Genomic DNA, 19,818 nt, shown 5'->3' on the forward strand with positions numbered 1-19,818 from the left:
TGAGTATATCGTCTAGATATACGAAGACGAACCGGTGCAGGAAGTCCCGCAAGACATCGTTTACCAACGCTTGGAAGGTCGCGGGAGCATTAGTGAGACCGAACGGCATGACCAGGTACTCAAAATGACCTAAGGGGGTGTTAAATGCCGTCTTCCATTCGTCTCCCTTCCGAATCCGAACCAAATGGTACGCGTTCCTAAGATCCAGCTTGGTGAAGATTCTGGCTCCATGCAAGGGGGTGAACACTGAATCCAACAAGGGCAACGGGTATCGGTTGCGAACCGTGATCTCATTCAACCCCCTGTAATCAATGCATGGACGAAGTCCGCCATCTTTTTTACCCACAAAAAAGAAACCAGCGCCCATCGGTGAGGTGGAATTCCGGATCAACCCGGCGGCTAATGAGTCCCGGATGTAGGTCTCCATTGACTCACGCTCCGGCCGTGAGAGGTTGTACAGCCTACTGGACGGGAACTCACTGCCTGGAACCAAATCAATGGCACAATCGTACGGGCGGTGGGGAGGAAGCGTGAGAGCCAGATCCTTGCTGAACACGTCCGCAAGGTCATGGTACTCCGCTGGCACCGCCTTCAGATTGGGCGGGACTCGGACCTCCTCCTTAGCTTGGGAGCCGGGAGGAACCGAGGAACCGAGACACTCCCGATGGCAGGTTTCGCTCCACTGAACCACCACCCCGGACGGCCAATCAATCCGGGGATTGTGCTTAAGCATCCATGGAAATCCTAAAACCACACGGGAGGTGGCCTGAGTCACGAAGAACTCGATCACCTCCCGGTGGTTGCCTGACACCACCAGAGTTACTGGAGGTGTCTTGTGTGTGATTGGTGGGAGTAGGGAGCCATCTAGTGCTCGAACCTGCACAGGCGAGGTAAGAGCCACCAGAGGGAGCCCTATCTCCCTGGCCCATCTACTGTCTAGCAGATTCCCCTCAGAGCCCGTGTCCACCAGTGCTGGGGCCTTCAGGGTTGAATCCTCAAACAGGATCGTGACTGGGAGTCGTGTAGCAATGTGGGTATGTCCCACGTGAATGTTTTGGCCCACCCCTGGCCCAGTCTCTAAGGGCGGGCGTTTGGCGTTTGACCGCTCGGGGCAGTCTCTCACATGGTGCTCTATTGAACCACAAACAAGACACGCTCCGTGGGTCCATCTCCTTTGTGCATCTGGTGCCCTAAATGTTGCCCTACTCGTGTCCCTAGCTTCGTCAGTAGGGGGAGCTGTGACCCCACGGAGCGCAGGAACAGAGGAGCGTGGGGAGGGCGGAGCTCGATCGGACCCGGAAGGGAGAGGGACGACGCGTGCCTGGCCACGCCCTTCGCCTCGTTCCCGGCGGCGTTCTTCTAACCGGTTGTCAAGCCGTATGACCAGATCAATGAGCCCATCTAAATCCCGCGGTTCGTCTTTAGCCACCAGGTGCTCTTTTAGGACCAGAGACAATCCATTTACAAAGGCAGCGCGGAGGGCAGTGCTATTCCAGCCGGATCTCGCTGCCGCGATGCGGAAGGCGACTGCATAGGCAGCTGCGCTCCGACGTCCCTGTCGTATGGACAGTAATGCGGTTGAAGCGGACTCTCCTCTGTTGGGATGATCGAACACCGTTCTGAGCTCCCGTACAAACCCGGCGTATGACTGAAGGAGCCGTGAGTTCTGCTCCCAGAGCGCTGTAGCCCAAGCGCGTGCCTCCCCGCGAAGCAGATTTATCACATAAGCTACCCTGCTAGCATCAGCTGCATACATCACGGGACGCTGAGCGAAGACGAGCGAACATTGCATAAGGAAGTCCGCGCACGTCTCCACACAGCCGTCGTACGGTTCTGGAGGGCTTATGTATGCTTCTGGGGACGGAGGAAGGGACCGTTGAACGACCAGTGGAACGTTACTTTCACGCGCAGGGTCCTCGGGAGGGAGAGCCGCAGCGGCGCCCGGAGGGCGCGCCTCCACTTGTGCGGCGAGAGCCTCTACCCTGCGGTTTAGGAGAACGTGTTGCTCGGTCATTAAATCGATCCGAGAGGTGAAAGCGGTGAGGATCCGCTGCAACTCACCGATTACCCCTCCCGAAGCCTCCGCCGCGCCTTGGTCTTCCATTGGCCGTTCAACAGCCGGTTGACGCCCCTCGGGATCCATGACGCTGGCCGAGATATCCTGTTGTGAAAGTGTAGGTACACGGACCCACAACAGGGGGCGCAATGAACGGACAATGGAGAAAGGTGAATAACAAGTTTTACTGTTGTGAAAAGAGCACAACCAATACAACAATTAATAATTTGGAGTTTGAAGCCGAAATCTGCTGGTGTCGTGTGGGCAGGCTCGAAGGTAGGAGGCGTCCGTCCTAGTCGAACCGGAACCACCCAGATTTCCTCTGCCACCGAACCCCAGAAGTACTGGAACCGCCAAGTCCCGAATTCCCAGGTGGCCACTGTCTCCGCTCGTCGGATCCGGTACTGCTGGCGGGAAAGAGCACAAACACACAGGTATGGGTGCGACAGCACCCAGTAGACAGAGAGGGGAGAAGCCGCCTCCACCTCTTGTTACAATGAAGCAGGAAAGGTGAGTACTTATCCAAGCAAGTAGCTTTCTGTAGTCAGCTGTCCTGAAAAGGTTTACCAAGGTTTATCAGAGTCTTCAATATGAGCTTGCAGAGAAGGTTACCTTAATCTCAAGGCGATATCTCGGCACTGAGGTGGAGACGCTGTCCTGCTGATATACCTCCGTCCTGAGTGCAGTCAGCTGTGTCCAGTAATGGGTGACAGCTGTCACCCTGGCAGCCTTCGTCGGCGGCAGCGCCCTCTGGTGCCTGGAGCCCGCACTCCAGGCAGGGCGCCCTCTGGTGGTGGTGGGCCAGCAGTACCTCCTCTTCAGCGGCCCACACAACATAAAAGTGTCTTATCGTAGCGTTCGTGTGTACGAGGTCTGTTAGAAAACTATCCGACCTTTTTATTTTTTGCAAAAACTATATGGATTTGAATCATGTGCGCTTGCATCAGCCAAGCTTGAACCCTCGTGCGCATGCGTGAGTTTTTTCACGCCTGATGGTTGCGTCATTAGCCTGTGAGCACGCTTTGAGTGAGCAGTGGTCCAGCCCCCTCGTCGGATTTTTATTGTGAGGAAAATGTCTGAACGATTTGGAGCTTTGCTGCATCAAATTTTTCCAGAAACTGTGAGAGACAGCCAGGTGGAAACCATTCGGAAGATTCAGACGGCTTTCAGGGACGATTCTATGGGGATCACACAGATTAAGGAGTGTTACAACCGGTTTAAAGATGGTGCACAATGGTGGAGGGAGCGGCGATCGACAGGCTGAAACGACCAGATCATTTCCAAACTGAGCGCTGTGTTGATCCGGGACATCGTCTGACTACTACAGAAATGGTAGAAGAGGTGGACATAGCACTTTTTCGGCACATTCCACTGTTACAGGAGTTTTTGTCATGGAAAGAGGAGTGGAGGAATTCGCCACAGAGCCGCTAATGGCGCGGGACAAAGCACCTTCGTGTTTGTCTCACAGGACATGTTGTAACATGCCCAGCTCTTGCACCATTCAGAAGATTCAGACTGCTTTCGGTGGCTTTTCAGTCGTGTGACTATCCGAGAAATTGTGGACGAGCTGGACATGCCACAACATGTCCTGTGAGGCTTCATCACGGCGTTGCTTTTTGTCCTGCGCCATTAGCGGCTCCGTCCCGATGTGCGAATTCCTCCGCACGTCTTTTCATGACAAAAACTCCTGTAATAGTGCAATGTGCCGAAAAAGTGGTATGTCCACCTCTTCTGTCATTTCTGTAGTAGTCAGACGACATCCTGGATCAACCCAGCGTTCAGTTTGGAAATGATCTGGTCATTTCAGCGTGTCGATCGCTGCTCGGAGCGCGGCGCGCCCTCCGCCATTGTGCGCCGTCTTTAAACTGGTTGTAACACTCCTTAATCTGTGTGATCCCCATAGAATCGTCCCTGAAAGCCGTCTGAATCTTCCGAATGGTTTCCACCTGGCTGTCTCTCGCATTTTCTGGAAGAATTTCATGCAGCAAAGCTCCAAATCGTTAAGACATTTTCCTCACAATAAAAATCTGACGAGGGGGGTGGACCACTGCTCACTCAAAGCGTGCTCACAGGTGAATGACACAACCGACAGGCGTGAAAAAACTCACGCATGCGCACGAAGGTTCAAGCTTGGCTGATGCAAGTGCGCATGATTCAAATCCATATAGTTTTTGCAAAAAACAAAAAGGTCGGATAGTTTTCTAACAGACCTCGTATATGCATTATAACGCCTCAGCACATGAGCGAAGTTACGATATTCTTCAGAACGACAATATACGCAACATGCATCCAGCAGCATACACGTTGTTGTCATAGGCAGTTGCCTGTAAAGTTTTTTGGCAAGTTATAACTTTCTAAATGTCATTTGTAATGAAAGCTACTTTCATTTGTGTGGCTCTGGGTGCCATGTTTGTTTCTTGGGAGACAGCGGTAAGCTCCTAGTACCCCTCCAAACGGAATGTGCATCCAGATTCACTCCGTTTGGAGGGGTTTGTAGCCCTCCGCCTACTCCTCCACAGCGCTCCAAAAAGAGAATTGAGACACCCCTCTGTCTCTCGTGCCTGCGCAAAACGAAGGGGAAGGGGTAAGGGGAAGGGCTGAGGGGTAGAATTGATATTCAGCCATAGTGTATTGGTGTTCAACCTGACTGTTTAAAAGTCTGATGAAATTTATCCTTACACATGGGTGATACTTTAAAATGTGTGTAGCGTCACTGTGCTGTCTAAGCACTTTTGATCTGGTTTAATGTGTGTGTGCATACGTGTGAGCACACGTAGGTTCAGCTTACTGCATTCGCTTCAGAATTATATGCTGGACAAGTACAGTGCAACACTGCAGAGTAAAAGCATCCACAGATGCCTAAACACAAAGAATAAAATGATCACATCCCAGATTGATTTAATGTCTGTAATGAGCCTAGAACTCAATATTTACTTTCCTTATCACATCTCTATATTGGACTCAAGGCTTCATAATTTTAACAAGGAGCTTTGCTCATGCAATAATGGATATTGAATACATTTCCTATGAATTTCATGTGAGTAACATGAAAGTTGCTATTTTTTGAAATAGTCATATCTTTGTCTTTATTCATTCATTCATTCATTTACTTTATTTATTTTTAATAAAGCATTTCAGGAACAATTCAACATTTGACTGCTCAGTAGTGTGGAAATCACAAAATTTGAATATAAAAATGGTGTCTGCGTAGTTTGCAAGGTCACTGTGTATTGTATGTTAAATAGCAGCAATGACATTGTTTGGGTTGTTTGCTTTTTGTGCCTCTCAAGAATGTAATTTTTTGAAAGTAATGCTGTACTGTAGGTGATAACTGGTGCCTGCCTTTGTGCTTTTGAAAAGCAGTGAAGAAGCAATATCCTGCAGGATGGGTTTTCATAAACAAATCATCAAACAAAATGATCTGTATGTTACTGGGATATCTTTGGTGTGTGAGTGCTCTCTACTGGTACAGGGAATCAGCTTTCAAATGGAGGAAATAGTTTGTGTTTATTGTAATTTACCTCTCTTTTCCCAGTGCTTTTGTGAAAAAGGTAAACATGCTGATTTCCTGCACATAATAGACATGCATTTGCAGTTTTTGGTGTAAGAAAATAATAGATTTTCTTGTCACTTTCTTTGTATGGCTGTAACTCGTGTTCTGATTTTAATATGTATGTGTAAGTACATCTGTTCAGTGCTTATTAACCAACATTAGCGATTGTTAAATTAGTGACTTCTTTATTGATAATTTTTTTTGTTCTTATTTACAGCTGTGGCAAACATTTAGTTCAGTTAATTTAGATTTAAAGTGGATATGACACTTAAAGAGAACATAGTCTTATTACATGTAACAAATTTAATTTAATTTATTTTCATTTATATAGCGCCAAATCACAACAGAGTTGCTTCAAAGCGCTTCACACAGGTAAGGTCTAACCTTACCAACCCCCAGAGCAACAGTGGTAAGGAAAAACTCCCTCTGAGGAAGAAACCTCAAGCAGACCAGACTCAAATGGGTGACCCTCTGGTTGTGACATGCTACAAACATAAATTACAGAACAATTCACAGAACAATTCACGGACGAATATACAAGAAATGCTATTGGCGCACAGGACAGGAGGATCGCCAACATGAATACAACGCTCATCTCTGGATGGAGCTGCACCTTAAACAGAGAGAAAAAACAGAATCAGGCATTAGAAAGGCAAAAAATACGGTATAATTTGCCAGCATTAAACAACAAGAAAAACATAGAAATACTAAAGTGATCACTGGCCACTAGCTCTAAACTTCACAAAAGACCCAGAATTTAGGTAGTTGATGCCGCAGCCTGCTCCAATTGCTAATAAATGAATTAAGAGTAAAAAGCGTAAAACAAAACTGTACCAGTATGCTAGCCATATGAAAGTGCGTCTTAAGGCTGGACTTGAAAATCTCCGCAGAATCTGACTGTTTTATTGATGCAGGGAGATCATTCCACAGAACAGGGGCACGATAAGAGAAAGCTCTGTGACCCGCAGACTTCTTATTCACCTTAGGGACACAAAGTAGTCCTGCACCCTGAGAACGTAAAGCCCGGGCCGGTATATAAGGTTTAATTAAGTCAGCTAGGTAGGGAGGTGCTAGTCCATGAATAATTTTATAGGTTAGTAGCAGAACCTTAAAATCTGATCTCACTGAGACAGGAAGCCAGTGAAGGGATGCCAAAATGGGTGTAATGTGGTTGTACTTTCTGCTTCGTAACAGAAGTCTGGCTGCAGCATTCTGAACCAATTGGAGACCCCTAATGCTAGACTGCGGTAAACCAGAAAATAGAACATTGCAGTAGTCCAGTCTAGAAGAGATAAATGCATGGATCAGGGTCTCAGCATCAGCCATAGACAGGATGGAGCGAATCTTCGCTATATTTCGCAGGTGGAAGAAAGCAGTCCTAGTAATAGGACGAAGGATCAAAAATTACCCCAAGGTTCCTCACTTTGTCAGTGTGATGTATGACACATGAGCTGAGGCTGAGCGTTAACTGGTCCAATTGATGCCGATGTCTCACTGGACCAAGAACCATCATTTCAGTCTTATCAGAGTTTAAAAGTAGGAAGTTTCTAGACATCCAACTTCTCACTGCTGCAAGGCAATCTTCTAAGGATTTTATGTGAACGAGATTACCAGCAGTTATTGGCATGTATAACTGAGTATCATCTGCATAGCAGTGAAAGGTAATCCCAAAACGCCGCAATATGTGCCCAAGGGGTGCTATATAAAGGGGACAAAGCAGGGGGCCTAAGACAGATCTCTGTGGAACCCCAAATTTCATGTCACTAAGGTTAGAGGTAGTGTTACTGTACAAAACACAGTGAGAACGACTGGTCAAGTATGACGTCAGCCATGCACGGGCACTCCCAGTAATCCCATTATGATTTTCCAGCCTATCAAGTAGAATATGATGATGCAGTGTATCAAATGCAGCACTGAGATCTAATGGCAACAGAACCATAGTGGTGTCCGAATCCATTGTAAGCAGAAGATCATTCACCACTTTAGTGAGAGCCGTCTCTGCGGAATGATATTTTCTAAAAGCAGACTGCAGTGGCTTAAAGAGATTATTCTCAGTAAGATAGTGTACGAGCTGCCGTGACACCTCTTTTTCCAGAATTTTAGAGAAAAATGATCGATTTGATATCGGCCGATAGTTTTTCAATACACTAGGGTCAAGATTAGGTTTCTTAAGTAATGGTTTAATCACTGCAGATTTGAAACATTTAGGAACAGATCCAGAAGTTAAAGAAAGATTAATAATTTCCAGCACAGTTGGCCCAAGAGTGGGCCACAGGTCCTTAAACAGTTTTATTGGTATAGGAACAAATAAACGGGTTGTACTTTTTGTTGACATTACGAGTTTTGTCAGCATGCCTAGAGAGATACTCTCAAATTCTGTAAATCTAGGTAATACCTCAGTAGTGGCGCCCACCTCAATAGCAGGGTGTAGTGGCTGGGTTAAGGCATGCCGGGATATGTTTAACCTGATGTCTTCTATTTTCTTCCCAAAGTAATCCAGGAAATCTTGTGCTGTAAAAGGAGAGCGAACCACAGGTGGTTGTCCATGCATAAGTGTTGCCACCGTGTCGAACAAGAACTTTGAGTTATGCTTGTTTTTGTTGATCAAATCAGAGTAGTAGAGTAGTAGGTCCGCTTTGTAGCCATTAATGCATGCTTATAGATTAAGATAGCATCACGCCATGCATGGTGAAATACTTCTAATTTTGAATGACGCCATTTCTGTTCTAGACCTCTTGCTTTATGCTTGAGGTCATGCAGATAATCATTGAACCAAGGTGACTGTGATTTGGGGGAGCGCAGTTTTAACACAGGTGGTGAAATCATGTCGAGTGTAGTTTTGAGCACTAAGTTTAAACTATCCACAAGTCTGTCTACTGACTGGGTATTTGTCAAATGTGTAAGACATCAGGCAGTCTAGCTTCGAGTTCAGTCTTAGTGGAGGAGTTGATGCATCGCCGTAATGATATATGAGGTTGTTGTTCCACTAAACACGGCAGCGAAACTGTAAACTTAATAAGTCAGTGATCAGACACCACTGATGTAAGAGGCATGATGTCAATATTCGTGACAGCAATACCATGTGCGAGAACCAGATCCAGGGTATTTCCACTAATGTGCGTCGAATCCCGAATGCATTGCCGAAATCCTAATGCATCCACAATTTCCATAAATGATTTGCAGAGGGGATCAGAAGGCTTATTTATATGAATGTTAAAGTCACTAATGATCAGAATGTTATCTACACTAGTTGACAAATTAGATGAATGCACCAAATGCATCTAAGAATTCAGATATGGGCTCGGAGGCCTATATACAGTGACAAAGTAATACGACTGATTTTTATTCTTCTGACCTTGGCAATGTGTAATATCCTGAGCAGAGCAGAGAATCAGGTGCTCAAACAAACTATATTTGTAACCCCCAACAGCTAATAAGCTAAACCTAGATTTATAAATGTGAGCAACATCCCCGCCTTGCTTCGCATCACGAGGGACGTGACTAAATGTATATGCTGGTGGGCAGGCCTCATTTAAGGGGAGGACAGCTGTAGGTTTAAGTCAGGTTTCACATTGCCCAATCATATCTAAGTGATGATCAATAATTAGATCATTGATCAACAGTGATTTTGAGGACAGTGATCTTATGTTAATGAGACCCAGTCTAAGGACCTCAGTGGGGTTGACAGTTGAATTGTTTGGGTTAACAAAGGTTATATAATTCGGTCAACCTAAGCGTTTTGGGAAAATGGACGCGGTTCTACCGTTATATACAACATTTGAACGTCCCGCCATTGAAAAATGTGCATGCCCCGTGACCAGCTTCCTGCTGAGCACCAAGCCTGAAATACGTCACTACGTGTAGACCGTATGGGCTTGCGCGCTTGGCGGCCGTTGTTTACACTTTTTTTAGCGGCTGAAACTTTGATTAAACACAGCTGTCAGGGACTTGTTTGTCGATATGTCTGACCAGTGTGTCGCAGCATATTGCACAAACACAAGGGCAAAAAGGTTTTAGCCTTTTCAAGTCCAGGCAGATTGATCGAAAGCTGCGGTGTTGTGTGATGCACGAAATGTCAGGCTGCCACTCAGTCTGCTCACACACCCGCATTTGCTCCCGACAGCAGACACTTTCCTCTACCGTCTCCATATTCTCGCACCGCTCACAGGAACACATAAAATGTCAACCCCAAATAATATGTTTACAATAATCTTGAAATGGTCAAGGTACTTGTAAAAATATCAGTGCAGTACATAGTAAACAAGGCGGCTACATGTTCACTGTTGTTTTCAGCGATCTTTCTTTCGTGAAAAAAACGTAACTGAACACGGATGAATGCAATGCCAGGCACTCAAACGGCGAAAACCCGAAGGTAATGACGGTGGTCCGCAAGTAATAGCTACACTGTCGCGGCTCTGGAACAATAACAATGGCAGTAAACAGATGCTAGAATCAAAAATGCTATACAGTGGTCCCTCGCTATAACGCAGTTCACCTTTCGCAGCCTCGCAGTTTCGCAGATTTTTTTTAGTGTAATTTTGCATGCTTTTTTTTTTCTTTTTTTTTCTTTTTTTTTTTACAGCACATTGTGTTCTGCGTTTACGGTACCGGTTGGCATCACCGCGATTGCTCTCACTGCCTCCGATGCGCTTACTGAGTCTGCGGGCTTGGTAAACGCAGCAGCAGTGGGCGACTCACACCTCTCTCCTGTCTGCTGTCGGAGCTGCGCCAAATCTGGCGTATAAAAGTGTGTAGTGAGGGGTTTTACAGCCTTAAAACATCTGTAATAATTGCAAAATATAGCGCTGACTACTTCACGGATTTCGCTTATCGCGGGTTATTTTTAGAATGTAACTCCCGCGATAAACGAGGGACCACTGTAATTAGAGTGTTATAAACAGCAGCAACAAAAATCAAACAACAAATCTTACCATTCCATATTCTGCAGCCTTTCAAAATCCATCGGAATTGCCATGTCTCTTACCTCTGCTTCGGCTACGCCATGAACACCGTCGGCATTATTTTCGCTGCCAGAATGCTCCTGGTTTGAATGTTCGTCCGAAAGATACGTCTCCAATCTGTAGTGTCTAATCACTGCTGCAACATCCTCAGGATCCGAGTCAGAAATAATCCACACTTGAAGAGGAGTCAGAAAAGTTCTTGATCTCACCACTGTCCATGCTGAGGTCTATCTGTTCCTGTTGTCAATCAAACAGACAAAGACAGGACTCTACACGTTGTGATGTCACGGCATCACGTGACCGTTGATGGAACGCTGCCAGCGCGCTTTCCAAGAAACACACTTTTGAGAAACTGTCCAAACTTTATTTCTCAGTGATAATAATTAAAACCACTTTCAGCTTACTATACTCTATATATATTTTGATATTTATATCAGTTTTACCTAATTTTTTAGGTGTCATATCCACTTTAAGAGATAATTTGTCAAAAAATGATGCCAGTCACATGGCTGATACTTCAACTTACATCGATCAAGAGGCAGGCTGTATGTTGTGGATGTCTGTCACAGATCTAACATGGACAGATGGTTGAATCTGACATTCATACCTCCTACATTCAGTTCAGGTCAGTGGTCTGTAACCCTGCTGCTGGAGATCACCTGTGCTGGTGTTTCAAGCTTAAAAATGAGAGATTTAGTGCAGCAGATAAGAGAATATTTACAGAGGAATCCTACAAATGGTGATGCAAGCACCAAATTTGGCACAAGTACACCTTAGACACTACTCTTTTTTAAAAAGCAGAGTGTCCACTTGAATTGACAATAGGCGGCCAGGTAGGGGTCAGTGGAAGAATTGCAGGGGTCAAAATTTAAAAATGCTCTAATCATATTGAAAGGTATTCCTTATTTTTTTGTCTGATCATAAAGATTTCTAAAAGGTATAGTTTGGATCATCTATGACTGAATTCTATGGACTTATGGGGTAAAAATACCAAACATGGTGAGAAAGGTCAAATTCATAGGGGACAAAAGTTAAAGTTGCTCCAATTTTAGTTAAAAGTGCAAATTATTGGTTGAGCTAATAGGGTTAAAAAGGAGTAGTTTTGACTATGTTGAGTGCTTGGTCTGCGAAATAAAGGTTAAACAATGTCAACGTCTATTGGATTCTATGACGTGACATATGTTACCGCGTAACATGATAAGTAAGCATGACACATGATGCAAACTTTTCCTTTTTAGACTCAACAATCATTATTTTAACATTTGTTAACATCTTTTATTCTGTCCATTTTTGCTGCATATGCTCACACCGCCCAGGAAGAACAGGCACAGGCTCTGTTCTCTGTAGGAGCACAGCAACTGCAATGTGAGACATGCATCTGGGATGCTGCCTTTATGCAGGTAGTGTGCAAGGCTGCCAAAATGAAAATCGGCATACAAAGCGGGTCATACACACAAAATGCATCTGGTGTGTTACAGAGGCCACTTTGATGACTGTAATGTGCACGTCTTATATTTGATTTTTCTTCTGCTTTTAATTGTATTCAGCCGCACATTTTAGCAGAGAGGTTAAAAAGCTAACACAACATTGACCCAAGAATTTTATGCTGGCTAATGGATTTTTTAACTGACAGATCTCAACGTGTTAATCAGTTATGTTTTTTTTTTTATCTGATGCTCTTATTTCCTCCACTGGTTTACCACAGGGCTATGTCCTTTCACCTCTGTTAGTGGTTTTATATGTCAACATGTGCCAAAGTCAATACCAAGGACAATTTATTGTTAAGTTTGCTGATGGTTCTGTCATCGTCTCTTTTAAACTCAGTTGACCAAGACCCTGGCCCTGTGGTGTCAGATTTTATTAGTTGGTGTAATTTGTCCTTTTTACATATCAACGTAAGCAAGACCAAACAGATAATTAATTTCATGAAAAATCAGGATGCCATTTCCCCTGTAGTTATTAATGGTCTATCTGTGGAAGTTGTACAGAACTATAAATATCTTTGGACTTTTATTGACAATAGATGAACCTTTGAGCATCAAATAAGTAGGTATGTAATAAAGCTCACCAACGCATGTGTATTTATCATAAACCCAGGCAATTTATTGTTAACAGTACTTTTATGAAGATATTTTATTGTTGTTTTATTGAATTTGTTCTTACATTTTCCTTTATTTACTGGTATGGGTTTTTAACCTTGAAAAACGCAGCTCGAACAGTTCCCCCTAAAAAATTGGCCTGCCTTGCCTTTACTGCACATGCATCATTTCTGAGCGTCACCAGCGTTTCGCTAATTATCACCTCGTTTCTGCTTCAAACTGCATTCCAGTCATCAATTTTTTTTTTGGGGGGGGGGGGGGGGGCGTTCTGTCTGCAACACCAGTGCTTCCTTAAATGACCAGCCATCCATACATAAAAACATATCGATAAAGAAGGTGTGGTTGATCCTGAATGATCCCAGTCACTCCTTGCACCATTAGGTACAAGAGCTCTTTTATACCCACTGTTATAAGTGTTTAAATACTATCACATGAGTATTCTTTAACTAGTTTTTTCTTATTGTGTTATGTTGTATTATTATGTCCACTATCTGGTGAGTCTTCATGTTATATTTAACATCATGTTATGTTTAAATCGGTGTGTGTATGAATGTGTTCTTTCTACTGGCTGCACAACAGATTGTCCCATTGAGGATAATAAAGACACCTTGAATCTGTATCTGTGATGTACATCACACCTGTGACTGTTAGGATGCTGGTGTTCTGGCCACTTCAACTGTAATTACAGACCACTTGACATAATCTTTGAAGCCTTTCCCCCTCCAACATACTGTGCATCCAGAAAGTACTCACAGCACTTCACTTTTTCCACATTTTATGTTTATTATTTTTTGCAGATTTATTAAAAACAAAACAAAAAAACTATAGCAAAGGCTGTGAATACTTACGTACATGTGACTTCTTTTTTTTTTTTTCCTGTTTTTAATATATTTGCAAAAATAAAAACAAAAACTCTTTTTTTTTTTCCTTTTTTTTTTTTTTACATTGTCATCATAGGGTTTTGTGTGTAGAATTTTGAGGGGGAAAAAAAAAACCCAAAACAAATTTCATCCATTATGGAATAAAGCTGTAACATAATGTGTGGAAAAAGTGAAGTGCTGTGAGTACTTTCTGGATGCACTGTATACATTAAATGGCTGTGTTATCCAGCAGTTATAGAATTTGTCTATTCAGTAGGTTGTACTGCTGCTTGTGGTGAAATATTAATGATAGGTAGCATTTGGATGCTCTCAGGAGGCACTATTTGGGATGCTAGCATTTGGGGTGACTCTTCTCGACATAACCTGGAAACAGAATGGAGTAGCATGATTTAAAAACAAAGTATTAAAATAATAAAGGTCTTCTCCAACTCAGAATTCATCAGTATGGGTTTTGTGTGTCGGATTAGACTGGGATGAGGGAAAAATAGCCGCAAGCTCGAGAGATCTTTTGAAAAAGAAACGTGCCAGCCTTGTAGTTATGTGTGAAGACTCCATCAAAGCCTGTGCACCTTTGCTGCACTTGAGATTTCTCTTTGAAGAGGCATAATTTACTGCCCTCACAATTGGCTCATTTTTTTTTGTTTGTTTGTTTTGGTATGACTGTTTGAACTCTTGAAGGCTGTGACATGATTCTTCGTGTGCATGCATGTGACTACACACCTATACCAGTCAAAAACTCTTACGTTGCTATTTTCTTTCATTTACAGTTGTAGAGAAATTAATGTGCCTGTTGTGGACACTGTTGCATTTACTAAACCACAGTGTGCAGAATAAAAAAAGAGAAGAAAAGAAAATGAGGATTGGTCAGCAAAACATATATGAACGGTCAAAGGTTGGAACACCTTTTTACATTTGATTCCACTGTGGGTCTGAGAGAAACACAATTTAAATTTTATATTATTGATTCATTACATCTGAACTAAAAATGTAATTATGGCCTACAGCCCCCAAATACAAAATGTCTCTCAAAAGATTGGAATTTTTCATTAGATTGATCCAAAAATAAAAAATAACAGAATTGTTGAACTTTTGAAAAGTGTTCTTTATGCGCTCAGTCCTCGGTCAGGACCCTCTTGAATGACTTACTGTATCAGTACGATATGGCATGGAGGTTATTAGCCTGTGGCAATGCTGAGGTGTTATGGAAGTCCAGGTTTCTTTGATAGTGACCTTTAGCTTGTTTATTGTTGGGTCTGGTGTCTATCTTTCTCTTGACAATAACCCATAGAGAACCTATGAGGTATTGTCTATGAGGCCAGTCAAGTACTGTAATACTATGGTCAGCAAAGTAGTTCCGCCTTTGCCAAAGGCTGTCTTAAGGTAAATATTATTTTGGACCCAACTGTACCCTGGGAGATGTCCAGGTGGATCAGTGGCTGTGTTACCTTTGGTAATTCATTCACCAATGACGAAGGTGTAAAGTCCTGTTGTAGAGATTTAATTTTTGATTTTCATTCAGCATTTAAAGGCCATTATTTCAGAACTGTTCATATGATGCTTGAATTGCTGTGTTTCTAAAATGTGATCTCGGAAACAAAATATGTTTCATATCACTGTATACAGCTTAAATACATGTAACCTGTATGGCTTAACAATAAAATCCTCAGAATGGTGCTATATCATGTTGGATGTAGGTGACTGCTCTACCAGAATAATTTCACCTCTATGTAATTGACTGTAGCTTGTCTGTCTGTGTTGGCAGTTGGCGTTTGGCATCTACAGCTTTGCCTGCTCCTTGTGGAACCACCATACTGACTGCTTTCTCCAGCAGATCTATGACAGAGCTGAGGCTGCTGCACTCAGCTCACTAGAAAGGACACTGCTCTCTCTTAAAGGTAGTAAACTATACTTTCACATGCAAACACATTCATGCACAAACCTGTTGTTATCTATACATAAAAGTGCATCTCAGAAAATTACACAGTCATCAAAAAGTTGTCTATTTCAGAAAGTAAAAATTTCATATGCTGAACTCATTACATCGAAACTCAAATGTTTCAAGCATTTTCTAACATTTTAATTTGGATACTTATGGCCTACCTGTGTGTGTCTGTCTATATATATATATATATATATATATATATATATAGTTTTCTATGTAATAGACACCGAATATACTGGATTTTGTTTAACGGATTTTCGCTCACATTGGACAAAACGTCCCGCCCTGTTGAAATGTTTTTCCCATTAAAATCCTCTCGCATGTACTGGACAGAGCAGTCTGAATGTGCCTAGTAACAGAGGTATGAAATGAAGTTCAGCAGTGTTGTATTTTATTGTTGAAATATTCCTGATGTGGGACAAATGAAGAAATGTATTTCTTACAATATAAAGAAACATGAAACAGTGCTGTACTATTTTCTTTAAGGTCTGATTACTAGATAGTGAAAAAAAAACATAATTAAAAAAGCTATTATTTAAAGTTGAGACTGTTCTTGTAGTCAGCCGTAACAATAAAAAAGCTTGTGTAGCTTTATTTAGTAAAAATATAAATAGATTAAATAATTTACACACATAAAATGTTCACTCAGTTTAACTCAGTGATTCTGCAGCTAAAGGCTAACCTAATGCTAGCCTATAAAACTTAAGTGTTCAGTGGTGCACCACTGTCATGTTTTATTTTTAGATTACTCACTTGCCTCAGACAAAGTTGCAGAATCTCTGTTGCTCAAACAGGGTCTGTGTATATATCCAAAAGTGAAGAATTTCAGATTGAGTGTGTCTGCTCGATCACACTGGCTGCTGTCTCTCTCTCACTGGGTATGTGGGTTTCAGGCAGAGCCGGTTGCTTCAGCTCTGCCTGGCTGCTTCAGTTCCGCCCAGCCTCACTCCAATCAGTCACTGACAAGAGCTCCTCCCAACAGGGTGATGTCCGTCACTCGTTCTTCTGCTTTTTTCTTCTAGTGGATAATGAATTGCAGACTGAGTATTTCACTTTTTCCTGTCGCAAATCCATGATGGTGATTGTCTGCGTTGTTCACCAGATAGTGATGTAGAAATCTCCGCCCCCTCTGTCCAAACGCATTGTTGCCATGTCCACTTTTGCAAAAAACGTGAGCCTATGCGACAGAATGATGGTACACGGTGTCAAAGGCCCTTTATGGCCCTTGATTAACAAATCTAGACTCTGTCAGTTCATTCAGTCAGTGATGGAAATTTAGTTTTGGTAATATACATCAGAATCCATGAATGCTCCACACCCAAACAGTTGGTGGCGGCAGCAATGCACCATGTTGCTTTGCAAACTGCCAATAAACTCAAAAGAAGGGTTATTTTGTTTTCCTAGCCCACGTCAGATTTAGCCTGTGTTCTGTCTTCACCAGTGTTGCCACAGTTACTTTGAAAAAGTAATCCAATTACTGATTACTCCTTGAAAAAGTAACTTAGTTACTTTACTGATTTCTCAGTTGTAAAAGTAACTAAGTTAGATTACTAGTTACTTTTTTAGTTACTTCCCCAGCTGTCGACAACAACCCTCTGCCACCTCAACATGACAATGATACTTGTTTAGCCAAAACTCGCTTTATAGTCACCCTTTCTTGACTTCAATGAAAATAAATACTTGTTTTATAAAAAGTAAAATAAAGACCTCTTTCTTGACCTCATATTTAACTGCTGACAGCACTGTAACAGTAAAACTTGCAGTTTCTAGCCTACATTGTTTATAAATGTAACTATTAAATTCTTTCTAACATTTTTCTAACATTTAAATTCTCTCTAAACATTTTACTTGTCGAAATTATAAGTAGTATTAGTAGTTGTAGTAAAAAAAGGCTTCAAAACTGGACCGTTAATCTAGGGGTGTTGTGGGGGGGGGGGGGCACATCCTTGCCCCACGCCCCCATTCCATCTGGATTCGCCCCTGCTTTGGTGGTTGAGCACAAAGAATGGATAACATTTATTTATGCAGAAAACATGACCAGATTTACAGGTAAGAAAGTTTTATTGCGTTTTCACATCATGTGGTCCTCAGAAAGAGAGTTTAGGTGCATTTGAGTGGAAAATAGTGTTAGTTGTTGACGCGTCGCGGAGGATCTACTGGTTTTAACGACCAGATACAGAGTGGCTCTGCTCAGAATTCTAAATAAAGGAGGAAAAAGCATAAAAATGTCTTTGTAAAGCTCAGTGCAGGTGTGCTGTTGTCACCGTGCTTTAAGAGGTGAGGACGAGTCGTAGCTGCTGCAGAAAACTGCGGATGAAAAGCTCACAGCTCACTTAAAGTAGGCAGTTCAGTCGAACCCCGACCCCCTGCCCACGGACCAAGTTTAATGCTGCTATCGACCCACAATGCAAAAATAATAGTAATGCACAGTGACCTGGAGAAGTAACTTTAATCTGATTACTGATTTGGAAAGATTAACGCGTTAGATTACTCGTTACTAAAAAAAAGTGGTCAGATTAGAGTAACGCGTTACCGGCATCACTGGTCTTCACGATGTTTGTATTTGTAAAATAGTTTGGAAATGTCTCTGATGAGACATCACAGTGGGTATTAAGTCCCACATTTTCACGTCTTGATCAGAGACTGAAGGATAATGTAATGCTGTGCTGCTGCTCAACCACACAGCAACGAATGAGACACTGTTATAAATTTTAAAATGAGCTCCGTGTCTAAGGTTCATCAAGAATAAATTCAAATGGGGCTGGTTCGACCAAAAAGACCAAAACACTGACCCCACTTTTTTAATCATCGTTTATACGGAAAAGCTAACACTCCAAGTAACTCTTTGATCTCATTACATCGTGTTTTTTGACAGAATTCTGTGCTCTGTTCGGTTGACGTTATTAAAGTTATTTCACATAAATCGAAATCTGTCCTTGGGATGAATTTACTTCAAACGATCTCCATGCAAATGTGATATGTTAGCCTGCTAAATCAGCATTTTATGGTTTCTTCTATTACATGCAGTGGTGGGCACTATAAAGCTAATCCGATAACCGATAATTATCAAAGCTAATGTTTTTGTTTGTGGAATAGCGTTTCAGTTGAGTTTTAAAACCATCATCGGACCAATTATCTTCTAATGAATTTAGTTCCTGATAACCTTTAGCCCGCTAGCATTATATTTTTTTTTTTCACGTAGCTAGTAACGTTGAAAAACATTTATAATCCTTTTGCTCCTGTCTACTATGTATTTTGCAGTAGTGAGGTAGCGAAGAGGAGCTGAGCTCAACCCTGCCCCCAGCAGAAAGGGCCTGGCTGCCAGACTGCCACAAAAAAAGAAGTTACAACTCCAACCACACATGAGAGTTTTTTGACAGTTCTTGTTATTGAAAGAAACCACGCCTCCCTAACCCTAATAGTTGTGATGTCATCATGCATGCGCTTAGGCGCTGTCTAGTGGGATCTTGAAAATCCTCCATTACAATTTAACAGACTTTTTGGCTTTACAAATGCCTTTTTTTTTTTTTACACAAATGAAAAAAATGACATATTTTACAAAAGCACATGTATTTCTAAACACCAACACATGTTACATTGATTCACTTGTGTTGGTTTTTACATAGAATGAATTAGTCAACCCATCAGTATGAGCAGTGGCTAAGTTTAACCATAATCCCTTTGGGCATCTGCGTGTTAATGTTCAAATATTCAGAATTAGTGCATTATTTTAAAATTAACAGATATGTGTTATATATCACTTTGTACATTTTAAGAGTTTACACTAATGTAGTTATTCTATCCAGATTAATTTGATTTATAAATCACAACCATAAGTCAAACCTGCTTTCCATTTCAAGACCTCCGCCTCATGGCTGGACCACTGTATGCTGTCAAGGTAAATGACGCTTCCGTACATCAGTGGGCTGGGCACACAAAGACAGAAGCGCTGGCTCATTGGCTGTGTTTGGGTTATTGATCGCCTTTCTATTAGAAGCTTTGGCTGTGTTTAAACTCAAAATTGGATTGTTAGTAGCTGAGAGTGTACAGGAGACAAAATTGAAAGCTATCAGTTAGCTGTTGCTTCCGATGTTTTTAGTCAGTTTATCGGTTTAGCATTATAAAAGATAACTTAGCTGATAACCAGTTATCGAAGCCGACTTTTTGGTTGGCTGTGCCCACCACTGGTTACATGGGTATGAAATATTAATATGAATTAAAATCTAAATATTTAACATGCTTGTAGAAGTCTGATATTGATGTGAAAAACGTTTGTGCGTTTTTTTTTTTTGCACAGCATTTACGTTGTGAGTTTCCCAGAAATGC

At 42.3% G+C, this 19,818-nt stretch overlaps 1 protein-coding gene across 1 annotated transcript in view; it reads left to right on the forward strand.

Annotated features, from left to right (window-relative positions):
• The window catches only part of ipo11 (importin 11), a 457,504-nt gene that overhangs the window by 49,591 nt on the left and 388,095 nt on the right, over positions 1–19,818 (forward strand). Inside the window, exon 6 of the mRNA XM_034170535.1 lies at positions 15,313–15,445. Coding sequence (XP_034026426.1) covers positions 15,313–15,445 — 133 coding nt within the window. The remainder of the gene's footprint in view (positions 1–15,312; positions 15,446–19,818) is intronic.

Source organism: Thalassophryne amazonica, chromosome 5 (genome assembly GCF_902500255.1).
Source record: "Thalassophryne amazonica chromosome 5, fThaAma1.1, whole genome shotgun sequence".
Taxonomy (NCBI): Eukaryota; Metazoa; Chordata; class Actinopteri; order Batrachoidiformes; family Batrachoididae; genus Thalassophryne; species Thalassophryne amazonica.